Below are 12,851 nucleotides of genomic sequence, written 5' to 3'. Positions count from 1 at the left end.
AAATAACTTTTCTTGGTTAGGATAGTCCAGAAATAGAGAACATGAGGACGAAAGTGGTAAACAAATGTGTATATAATCTCCGGTAAACTCTACCAGAGGATGAGTTGATTACATGCAGTCGAAGAGACTCTGTTAGTTGCGTTCGAGTACCGACTCTGTAGTCGCTTTTCAATATTTGCACTGTGTTTACCACTGGATTCAATTATGGATACTCACTTATAAGTTGGTATTATTTCTTGTTGTTTTCTATTTTGCATAAAATGACCACCAGTAGTAGCATCAGTTTAATCAAATTATCCTCAGCACTTTAGGCCTATGCGCCAGGACAATTATTTTATTTAAAATTACTAAATTACGTAAATCATGTGTAATTTTACTCAGAATTAGAAAAGTTGGGCTGTAACTTTGTTTCATTATCAGAAGCTTATGCTGTTTATCACACGCATATTTATGTATGACTGATATTACGTTAATGTACATGTAATTACGGTAGCCGATTGGTCCAATTATTATGCAGACATTTGTGTCTAGCTTTGTCGTATATAGTTTGAATTGTTGTGAAGACCAATCCAGCTAACCTGGCTTTTTTTTAGTCAATTGATTACAATAAAATGATAGACTAGGAATAGTTGCGGTTATTGAACTATATTAGCATTACTTAAATCCCCGTTCTCTCACGAGACAAGGTGACTTGCATGTTCAGTTATAAGTTTGTTTACTTATTACGTGCATGAATAATTCAGATGAGTAATCAATTAATTATAATTAAATATGCATCTAGGACAGGTAAAAATACTACCATTATATTACACGAGGTAATAAGCTAACTATAGCACAACTGATCACACTTGCTGATGTTCATTACTTCAATCTATTAGCCTATAATGGTTAATTATATTGGCATGTTTTAGCACGTACAGCAACACCGTATAAAGTATTACCCTTATCTTATATTTCGTTTTTTTTTTTTTTTTTTTTTAATGGTAAGTATATACAAAAAGTAAAGACCGCACGGCTGGACCGAGACTCTACCCGGTTTGCTATAGCAATGAGTTACTTACTACGCTATCTAGTCCTTTCCCTGAACAGCCGTACATTCTTCCACTCACCTAGGAACATAACCAATTTTTTATTAGCAGTAAATATGTCAAAAGGGTATTAGCGGCCACGCACGCACAGTCTGTCTATGAGTCGGATGTTCCCACTATCACAAAGAGTTAGCCACTTTCTATTGTCACTAGGAGGAAGAAATAAGACTAGCCTAATCTTCCTTTGAATATTCTTCAATGTTGCACACCAATAACAAAAAAGACTTAAAGTAGGAATAAAATACAACTCATTCAACGAAGTAGATCTCTCTTGTATATTATTATTATTATTATTATTATTATTATTATTATTATTATTATTATTATTATTAATAATAATAATAATAATAATGTCTTGTTGTTGTTTGCACAACTTGGAATCAATTTCGTATAAATCACTAGACACACCTGGTTGATTATTATAATCGAAATTCTGATTCAGATAAATTGATAAAATAAGCAATTTCAAATTTCTCATTTTCGGAGTTTAAAGCATGTTCTCGGTTTCGCTATCTGATGAGTATTGATTTATATGGATGACAACATGATCGCCATCCCCATCAAAAAAAAAGTACGGTTTTCTTATTTTTTTTCCAGGAGCAACGAAGTTACTTGTTACAAATTTTTAAAACGTCGTAACATTTGGGATTCCAAATAGAACATACTGCACTAAAGGAGAGGGGCCTGAACTGGGTTAGCCCCTTGCATACCGCCATAGTACAACAAACATTAGTTAATGCACTAAAAACTCCTGATGTAGGAGGATCTCGGATTTTAAAATGTGTTGCTTATATCTCGAAAAAATACTATAGGCGATAAGAAATGTGTGTACCAAGTTTTGTATTGCTGAGTGTATTGGTATACAAGCTTTCCCCTCATATCTATTCCGTCTATCAATACAAAACTTGACACATTTCTTATCCCTATACAATTTTTTGAAATACATTTGGATTGTGTGCTTTTACCTGGGGCCACTCTTGAGAGATCCAAGGTTGATGGGAGGGATTTCTGGAGGGTATATTCCCGACATTCTTCCAGTTTTCCCTGTTCAAGTACGTTAGGGGTCCCAATACATACCACCTCTGAACAGCTTGTTTCATGCTGAAGAGAATGAACTATAAAACATTACTTTCCAATGACCAGTGTTGATGCAATAGCTATTTCTCTGCGAGTCTACGATTTTTTTTATACTAAAAGGGGTTAATGGGTTCCCAGGGACTTGCTCCATTGTTCATGGCACCTAATTTTTTGTGCATGAGCATATCTTTGTTATGTTTATTGAATGGACTAGTTTAATTAGGAAGTTCCGTTGACAGGTTCATGTTCTTTCCTTGTAAGAACATGTCGAAAATATACTGCTTGACCAAGGCCCTATTAAAAAACTTAATATTTAATTAACTTCGGTATTGTACAAATCCTTTATCAGTTAAGGCGATTCCTTTTTCCTTTAAAATAACATTCACATGAATGCAATGTGAAGTTCTTAGATAGTTTCCTGAAAAATCAACAACTGCATATGTACTATATGAATTTAATCCAACTCATTTGATGTAGATCAAGCTTGGCATGCTGGTATAACTTGACCTGCTACTCAAGCTTGTGAAATATTATGGTGTGGCAGGCTTGTAGTAGTAGCAAAAGGGAAATATTATTATTACTATTACATTAAGTTTTAACAGATAATGAAGAATTTAGCAATTCGGATAACTACAATGTGTTTAAATAATTATTCCGGAACGCTCGTAACTCCGAGGACCCTCTATTGCTGTTGGGAGAAATATTATATCTATCTATCTATCTATATATATATATATATATATATATATATATACCTGATATATGTTTGGCACCACAACAAGTACTAAGAGCATAGCACGTCGGCTCGAGATGGGTCTCATATGGCAGTGTGGAGAACCTTAGTAGAAATAGGCTTGCATTCATTTCCAGCGTGAATAAAGCCTTCATAATGGTGACGGATCGAAACGTGTGGCCTTTTGTATATCGGTAACGCAACTTAAGCACTTAATCCCGTACATCATGTTCACCAACGAGGCTACTTTTACGCGAGATGGCCTAAATAATAGCCCCAATTGGCATTATTGGTGTGATGCCAATCCGCATGCCATAATCTCCATAAATTTCCAGCAGAGCTTCTCGGTTAATGTGTAGTGTGTCGTGGTGAATGACATACTCTTTGGCCCAATCGTCCTAGACAATAACCTGAAGGGACAGACTTTCCTTCAGTTTCTGGAGACACTACCACCTGTGTTTGATGACATACAAACATTCGCCAAAACATGTATTTTCATTATTGGTACTACTAGTAATAAATCGGTGAATACGTACATGGTGATTTTCGTTGTTACTCGTTTTCCCCAATTTACTCAAAAACTAGGCGTTTCGCGATATATGTTTATATGAACTCTTTTCATGTACTAGTCACGTACAAACACCTACCGCAGTATTTGCATTATCTCATATATATATATATATATATATATATATATATATATATATATATATATATATATATATATATATATATATATATATGAAACCGAATCAATATATCAGAAATAAAATAGTTTCTTTCAAACAGTTTTTATTGCGACAATCAAAATTCATTAAAATTAGTAAATTCTGTTTTATTATTTCGTAACAGATGGTAGAAAATTATTGTTTGGTAATTTTTAGAAGTTGAAATAAATAAAATTCGTAATGAAGTGATGATTAATATCAGGCAGATGATTATCATTATTGACGCAAAACTCGAGCAATTAGATTTACTTATTCGAGCAACAACTTGAAAGATAACCGCTTTTTCTTCTTTTTCAAGAGTACGGACTGTATCGTTATACACACATTGATGGAATTATTCCAATTATATACAGGGTGTCTCGAAAGTCCCCTGACACAGAGTAACTCTGTTCTTGTCAGAGTTACGTCAAGATGTAAGAGGGAAAACCGTCTCTAAACATGATGTTTTCAATATAAAGTGAAGGATTTTTTTTTTTAATCGGACGGGCCCTTCGGACTGTACACTATGCGCCTAATATTAAATGAAAATGCAACGTTGCCATTTACCTGGATCCACCACAAAAGTGAATAAAGTTACTGTGCCCCTATGTCAAAAGTAACTTCATCACTTATCTTGTGAGTCCAGGTAAATAGCAACGTTGCATTTTAATTTAACATTGATCGCATAAGAGTGTACAGCCTACAGAGCTCGTCTGATTTAAAAATTTCCTTCACTTTAGATTGAAAACATCATATTTGGAGACGATTTCTCCTCTTATATTTTGTCGTAACTCTGATAGTAACTCGTACTCGTATTTTGTCGTAACTCTGAGTTACCCTATGTCAGGGAACTTTGGAGACACTATATATATTTATATATAACATTTTTCGAATTCTTTCTTACACCTATATTACTTGCGCTTTTAAAAACATTATTTTTGAAAGTTTCTGAAAATGCAACACCATGAAGAAGAGACCCAAACGTGGCTGACAGGTAGTTTAAGATACACATGAAATGATTACATTTATTATTCTGCAGATGTGTGACCGCGTCGCGAAAGTCCAGAAGCGTGACAGGCAAAGCTACTAAGGATATATCCTAACGGGACATGATGAATCTCTGATTTTTGACGCACTGCTAAAGCTCACTAACTTTAGCAGATGATGATCTCTGGTTGCGGCGCGAAATCACAGGCCAAACGTGTTGAATCAGTGTGAATACGCCGGCCAAGGAAACGGTGGATAATCGTGCGATTGCATGTTATTTTGTTCAGTGCCTCCGCGTAGAACCTGAAGTAAAGCGACCCCAACTGCGTCAATAATCTGTCAATGCGTATTAGAAGCAAATGGTCATGGAATAAATGCTACCTTAAATCATAACGACTCTGGTTGTTATTGCCAGGGGCGTACGTGACGCACTGTGGAGCTGCACAACTAATCAATCTATTGTTCTTCCACTTTCTACACATTCTGCAGATATAGAGTCAATTCGATATATTTTTGCTGCTGCTGCTGCATTTTTTAATATCTAGTAGAGTATATACACAATGTAATATTTGAAAAGAAACAAAAAGCATGCTTTCAGTGACATTTTAATTATTTTTCAGGACACTTCTTTCATTTCCACTCAATAAAATGGATAAATCCGAAGGCACAAGCATAAATGTACAGCAACTTTCCTTGTTACGTAAATAAAGGGGTGTAAGGCAATTTTAGGGATTATTGTTGTGATATACAGGAGAAATTACCATCCGCAATGGTAACGAATAGGATTTCTACTTTCTGAAACATCCCACATGAAGCGTTATCTTGGTAATAATAAAACACAAAAAGCAAAAGGTGAAGAGGGACCAACCTTCCGAATAGAACGAGATTGGCCATGACAACATTTGGCCTCTCTTTGTGCTTGACCCTTTGAGAACCCGAGCAGAAGAGGCGATGGTGTTTGGGTTCAGGAATGGTGTTACCATCAAATGGCAATGTCTGGAGAAGCTGACTTGGGCAGGAGCCTGACCTGGGATGCAAACAGTGACACAATGGGTTAAATACACAACACGCCACGCATATACACACTCACAAATACATCACAACACATCACGCAAATTGTTTCAGAATTGAAAACTTAAAAACTGCAACAGTCAGTATTCAGAATGGAATTATACTTACGTTAGATTCTGCTTTATTTATTTTAAATTCTATTGAGCTCTTAAATAAATACAAACACAAAAAACATTAAAACATGGAGTTATGCAAATGTTACCATACGAGGGCAAGCAGAAAGTTCTCACCCTCATTATGATAGGAATACGCTAGGAATTTTAAACTTTGCACGATGTTAGGTTGGCATCTCAATAGAAAGTGTGCTAATTTGTGTCTTCACACATGTCACAACAAGGAGGAGGAAAAAAAAAAAGTGGCAGCATGTTGGGCAACATTGGACATTGAACACTGATATGTGATTAGGTTCTTTTATCTTCAAGACGAATCGGCACATGTGGTACATGAAAAGATGGGGCTGTGCACGGTAAATAATGTACACCTTATGACACAGTTAAACACTGGCAGAGAGAATTCAAGTGTGTTCGGCAGGTATACAGGTTCGGCAGGTGTTCGGTTGGCCCAAGTCTGTTAGCCAAATTGAAGCAGCTAAAGCTTGGATATAAGAAGGTAATCCCAAAAGTAAGGTTTCCTATTTTCTTTCTTTTCTTTTCTTTTCTTTTCTTTTTTTAAATCTTTATTTAGAATGTGTACATCATTTTAAAGCTTGTACATTTATTTATTTCTTTACGTAATAGTCATTTTGATCGATGCATTTCTGAATGCGTTATAGCAGTTTTTGTATGCCCATGTCATACCTCCTCGCTCCCATGTGTTTGCAGAAGCATTCAAACTTATTTTTCAGCTCGCCATCGTTACTGAAACGCGTTCCGGCCAATTGCTCGTTCAACTTAGGACGCAGGTGTCTGTCTCGTCCAAAACTGACCGTCTTCCCTCCCTTTTCCGTCGTAAATTTCAGTACAATCAACTGCAAACCCCGTACACTACTTGCGGACGTTTTTAACATCCATGCACGACTCGTCACACACTCCCGTCAATTGGCGATGAATTTCAACCAGTTTAACGCCTTTTGCGTACAAAAACTGAACAAATGTGCCAACTTCGCATCTGGCGGTAGCGCCAAGCGTGAGCTCCATTACAAACGATTGCCAAGGTCCCAGCGAGGTTAGCGCACGCTTTCTTTGGGATTGGAGAATACAACAAATACAACAGTGTCCTCAACAGCCACACCTTTAGTTTCCCTGCGTTCTCAACGCTTTGGATATATTTTAATTGTTCAGCTTGGTAAATGTGCATTAGTAGGGGATCTATTCACACTGTATTATATGACATTCTGCATATGAGCAAAGTAGCAGCAAGGTGGTTTCCTGATTGTTGACATCTTTTCAAAAACAGTAATGTGCACTGTGTGTACAAAGCATTATGGACCTTACCACAAAGAAAAGGATGCTTTTATAAACAAATTAAAGACTATGGATGAATGCTGGGTGTACCTATTTGTCCCTGAAAACAAAGAAATGACTAGAACATGGAAATATACCTCATCACTCCACACCAAAAAATAATACAAAGAATATAAAAAAGCTAAAGTGCAGCATTCATACAACAAGAACATGTTGTCCGTGTTCAGGAACAGTAAGATGTGATCTTGATTACTTACAAAAAGGGGCTACAATCAAATCACAGGAATCTGCTACATCAGTTTCCGAGATGTCATCAAAGCATAGAGACGAGGTTTTGTCTTGAAAGGTGTACTGCTGCTAGCGGACAATGCATTGCCACATCGAGCAGCAGAAACACTCACTTTTGTACGCCAATCTGGCTACAAAGCTTCGCCCTACCCACACAATTCATCCGATCTGACTCGATCCGATTACTTCCTCTTCTCAAATATAAATAAATTATTTACGGGGTTGGCGTTTTGAGGATATTGAAGTCAATAATGCGGTGGAAACCTGGTTTGACTAACTCAACAGACTTTATTTCATGCAGATGGACTGACCCATAAATATGAGAAATGTAACACAATACGAGGTCAATATGCAAAGAATGCTCCCGCAGACCAAATTTCAGACCCCAATCTCATCTTTTATCATGCAAACATAAGGAAACAGAGTTTTACTGAAAATAAAACAGAGCTTTTCGCACTTTCGTTGTGTAAGGACATATCTTCAAAATTTCTCGAACACCTGAAGCGTGTGAAGTGACTCTCTACCTAACTGAAAAATTGCTAATTTGTTCTTTGTTGCATTGCGCATGCGACTGAACAGCGCTGTTAGGTAGTGATACCCGGAATATCCAATTGTTCCATAAAGAATTCCCTAAACTTTCAATGAAAGAGTGCTCCGTTTACTTTACACCTTAGAAATAACAATAAATTACACCATGCAATGAATCCGTAATATTTTTTACTCACAAACGACTCAACCCAGATATTTCTAATACAACAATTTTTGTGTGACCTATCGTCTTTTTCTTCTTCTTTTTTATTTATTTATCCTGTTTGATCATTTGATAAATGAGATTTATCATTATTATTGTTATATCCACTGTAGAGTAGCCATAGGCTGAATCTGTAATTTTGTTAATAAATGAATGAATTAAGTTCGCCAACCGGACGTTTAACTTTTATACACTCTATTTGTACTTGCGAATATCTTTGGAATACACTTTCACAAATACATGAATTGTGTTCAACACTGCATGGTTAAGATGAAGGAAACTGACCGCGTGGGAATATGCGAAAAGACACTTACACTGAATGTTATGACTGCTGCCGAAGTATTTTTTTTTTTTTTTTTTTTTTTTTAAACAAATGGGCATATTTGAACTACTTGGTTTGCAAAATCACAGATTAGTGACTGAAATTGTCACTGGATTTGTGTAATCATCCATCAATACCTCATGACAGGTTGCCTAACGTAGGCTTTTAATATGAAGATTGAATTAAGTAGGTTAGAATATATTTTACAGGTTCGATTTGGACATTGACATGATTTTAACTTTTTTTTCTCGTCCCGCATTTATAATCTGAATATATTAAATTTTACATAATGATGTATGATGTTTTATAGAATGGACTCGATTTTGGAGTAAATTAGATACAGTATACGTTAATATTTGTTTTAATGAATTAAGAATACTACATAAAAATATATTTAGTTTACAATTTCGTTGTTTACACTGACAAACAATGTTCTCTACGAAACTTCATAATACTTATAGATTTTTTTTTTCCACGAAACAATCAATTTTCGTAAATACTGACCCCCATCTATTCAAAGAGAATTGTTGAATGACGGAAAAATGTTTAAGATGTACAGTCCGCAGCAAAAAACCTGCAACATGAGCATGTAAGTTTATTGTGAAACGACAAAGTTTTTTGCTCCAAAATAAACGAGCAGGGGAGGACGCCGAGATTCCTCCTGGCGTGATTCATACCACTTAGACGTTATGTTGATTCCCTGCGCTGTTAGCCATAGTTTCACAATAAACTTACACGCTCATGTTGCAGGTTTTTTGCTGCGGACTGTACATGTCGTGGAAATAATTTAGATTCATATTAATGTAGTTTGCCTAGTTGCTTGAGGTTTAGTTATTGTATTTAGACCATGTTCTTGGAAGAACATTCGCACAGTGAATGAACGTTTTAATGCTGAATATTTATGGTTTAGATTGGATGCAACGATCCAAATGTAATGTACTATGACAGTATGAAAGATAAGTTTGACAGATAGTAGTGGGAAATAACCGACTGGTTAAGCAGCTAGGACAATGGATGCCTACGGTACATATGAAGTGCAGACTTTTATTCTTTTAGTTTAATGTTCCACACTGAAACTCCGAGGTAAGGGGGACGGTGATGATAATGAAAGAGATGGTGAAATGAAGAAAGTGGGAGGAAACATGAGTACACCAAGAAAAAAAAAACATGCATACGTTTTTGTCCAGTACAAAGCCCATAGTTGGGATCAAACCAGACCCCACGCTCTAGAGGTTACCACTCTACCCCTGAGATACCTTGGCCCCTAAGTGCAGAATTAGTGATAGAAATATTGAATTACTTTATCTTCTATTTACAGTGTTGCACAAGTAATAATGGAATGGAACAGTATTAATAGGGAATTGAAACAGCCATACCTCAGTCTGGTTACCAACTATTGCAATTTTTACCACTAGTAGTCTGAACAATTTACAAGATGTTTCTTCACACAAAATGTTATTAAGACACACACTCACACATACACACAAATTACATTAAATGGGGTTTTAAAAAAGTTCAACAATACTTTCAATTCAATTTTGTCTTAGTCGCATGCTTTCACCAGTATCTCAAACATCCCAAAAGTGTTTAGTTACAAATAAGCTATATGGCAAATGAAATCATAGGGAAAAGCAAGTTAACACGAGTCACAAATCGCTACAGGGAATATTGCATGTCCGTAGGAAATCGGTTTATATCAAAGAGTGCAACATAAGAAAAATGCTTATTTTTTAATATTATCACGCGCAAGAGTATTTAATGCATTATCACTTGCCTCAAGGTACTCTTTTTATCACTCATAAATGAATATATACTGAAGCTGAATTTTCACCATACAACAAACAGCATTATCAAGATAATGAAAAATGTTCAATATAGTATAAAATGGGAAATCAGTGTGTGAGACTACGGAAATAATCTTAATTCAAAGTATATATACAGGATGCATCAAAAAGGACTTTACAACTTTAAAAATTTATATTGATTGATTCATTTATGTTACAGACATGGTTTTCGTGTCATTTTGTAGTAAAATACATGAAGTTTTGACTCACGTAGTACACTAGTTCAGAAACAAGCCACCGCAAGCGCTAGAGGCACTTGCAGCAAAGATAGCTGCCTTTGCTGATCCCGAGCGTGCTAGCTTTTTTTTTTTTTTTTTTTTTTTTTTTTTTTTTTTTTTTTTTTTTTAAGTTTAGTTTAGTTTGAAGAACCAGTCGGCGACAACTGTGCAACGTAATATTCGTACAAAGTATGGTAAAGATCCTTCCAGTAGACTTTCTACTTATTAGTAGCATAAGTGTTTTATTGAAACTGGATGTTCGGTAAGACACAACAAATCTTCAGGTCGTCTCCATATGTGTGAAGACGTTGTAGAGTAGGTGAGACTTCAGATGGGATGTGTACCACATCACCAATGCAAACCACATTGAACCTCTTTAGGCATAAGGTATATAAGGCTTGATACACCCTCTACATATTTACACTGTTTATCCAACTACCTTCTTATACACGAAGTACTGAACTGACAATTTAAAAATATATCTTGATAATGTCATTCACTGTGAGGTGAAAATTATTGAGTCTAGGTATATGCACCTACGAGTAATAAGAGCTATAAGGCAAGTTGTAAATCAGAACAAGCTAAAGTTTACTTCTGGCCTTTTCTTAGTTGACTTATTATATAGTTATACCAAATTGACATGACACAGGATAGCAATATTCTTCAACAGTATACGGCAGGTGACAAAGCAAATCACTTGATTATTTGTTTTATTTATTTCTAGTGAGTGGTAATTATATTTCTCTTTTTTAGTTGTTCTTAAGAGCTAGCATAGTATGGAGGGAATAATATAATGATTAGTCATGGGTGTTTAATACACAATATAATTCTAATATATTTTTATTAAATTATTAATTGTAACAAAATAAAGATTATGAGCATATAGAAAAAGGTAGCAACTTGGATACACTATAGATAAATTTATTCTACGTTTCAAGAAAACGGACAAAATCTTAATTTTTAATAGTTATTGATGATGATATTGCTTTGAGAAGTATAATATAGTATATCTGAAGCTAAAAAGTTGAAGGTCTTTCTGCAAAATTGAAAAGTTAGCTATTTGTGCCTTATATGGCGAAAAAATCTATTTTGCCTCTTTCCATCGTACAAAATCGCCCAACTACTCAAGATCTGCGAAAAAAACAGGAGCTAAAGCTTGGAGCTTTCTACACTTGTAACAAGCGACATAGAGGATTTTTCTCCACTTAGGACACAAGATGATAAACTGTCAAAATGGGAGTTGCATCCACAGAGGAGTATTTTATTTCTTTTCCTTCTGGAACTTGTCAAGCATAGAGGAGAACTCCATGAGAAGGAAACTGAGAATGAAGTGACATCATCTTGTTTTCTATAGTTTTAAGTGGTAAATTCTTTAACGGCTTTTTATACTTTCGATAGAATATTGTTACTACCTATTTCTTCTCAAATAAGGTCCACAGATTAATAATACCGAGGAAATACATACTATAGCTGAAGAAAGTACAATGGCATTAGTTAAGAACTTCTGCTTGTTATAATTTCCATTATTTATGCTTCAGTCTTAGACGAAGCACCAATAGCGATAGGTTAGGAAATTTTAGGTAATGCAATTATCTCTGTGGATATAGTTGTTGCGAGAGACTTTTGATCATAAATTGTACGCCAATCCTTTAAGTTTATTATTGGTGCAACGTCGAAGACTACAGCATAAGTAGTCGAAATTATAGGCAGAAAATTTTCGAAGTAGAACTTTAAAAAGGTCACAATTCACTTTCATCAGGACCATCGATTGACGGAATCAACATTACAGTACTTTTCGTAGGAGAGTACTATGACAGTTTCTTTCAAGAAAATACATTTTGAATCATTTTGTCAATAAAAAGAAAGAAAAAAAAAAAAACTCACTGGGCTGATTTTTTTTTTCACCGCAGAAATTCCCTCACCAAATATGCCGGCTCTTAATGTTCCTTATATATCTATAAACAATTATTATTTTACATAAAGATTTTAAAAAGGAATTCTTTTACATAGAATTTTATCATTACTTAATCGAAGTATTATTTTTAAAACTTAAATTCGCGACTTTGTTATCAAATTAAACAATGATATTAAATGAATTTTAATTTTGTTTATTGCGACTGTATGTTAAAATATTTGGTTTAATTATTTTACAAGACTTGTGCAGATTTTAAGAACTTGAGGATCGGTAACTTTTAGTATGGCAGCCGAAAAATTAGGTTATTAATATCATTATTATGCACAGAAAAAAAAAAAAACATTATCATAAAACAGATGATAAATTAAAAATTAATTTTCCATTAACTTAAAAAGTAATGTTACTGTCCCTTTCCTGTGTATGAGGAAAAAAAAAAACTTTTTCACG

At 34.9% G+C, this 12,851-nt stretch overlaps 1 protein-coding gene across 4 annotated transcripts in view; it reads right to left on the bottom strand.

The window, feature by feature from the left end:
* Positions 1-12,851, bottom strand: part of POSH (SH3 domain containing ring finger posh) — a 248,230-nt gene that overhangs the window by 16,939 nt on the left and 218,440 nt on the right. For 3 of the 4 annotated variants that reach the window (XM_081737938.1, XM_081737939.1, XM_081737940.1), the window contains exon 14: positions 5,461-5,619. The exons of the other annotated variant lie outside the window; for it this stretch is intronic. In XM_081737938.1, the coding sequence (XP_081594064.1) occupies positions 5,461-5,619 (159 nt within the window). The remainder of the gene's footprint in view (positions 1-5,460; positions 5,620-12,851) is intronic. 4 annotated transcript variants of the gene reach the window in all.

Source organism: Thermobia domestica, chromosome 14 (genome assembly GCF_964235325.1).
Source record: "Thermobia domestica chromosome 14, izTheDome1.hap1.1, whole genome shotgun sequence".
Classification (NCBI taxonomy): Eukaryota; Metazoa; Arthropoda; class Insecta; order Zygentoma; family Lepismatidae; genus Thermobia; species Thermobia domestica.
Note: the sequence above shows the minus strand (reverse complement) of the source record. Positions and strands in the feature narration are given on the sequence as shown.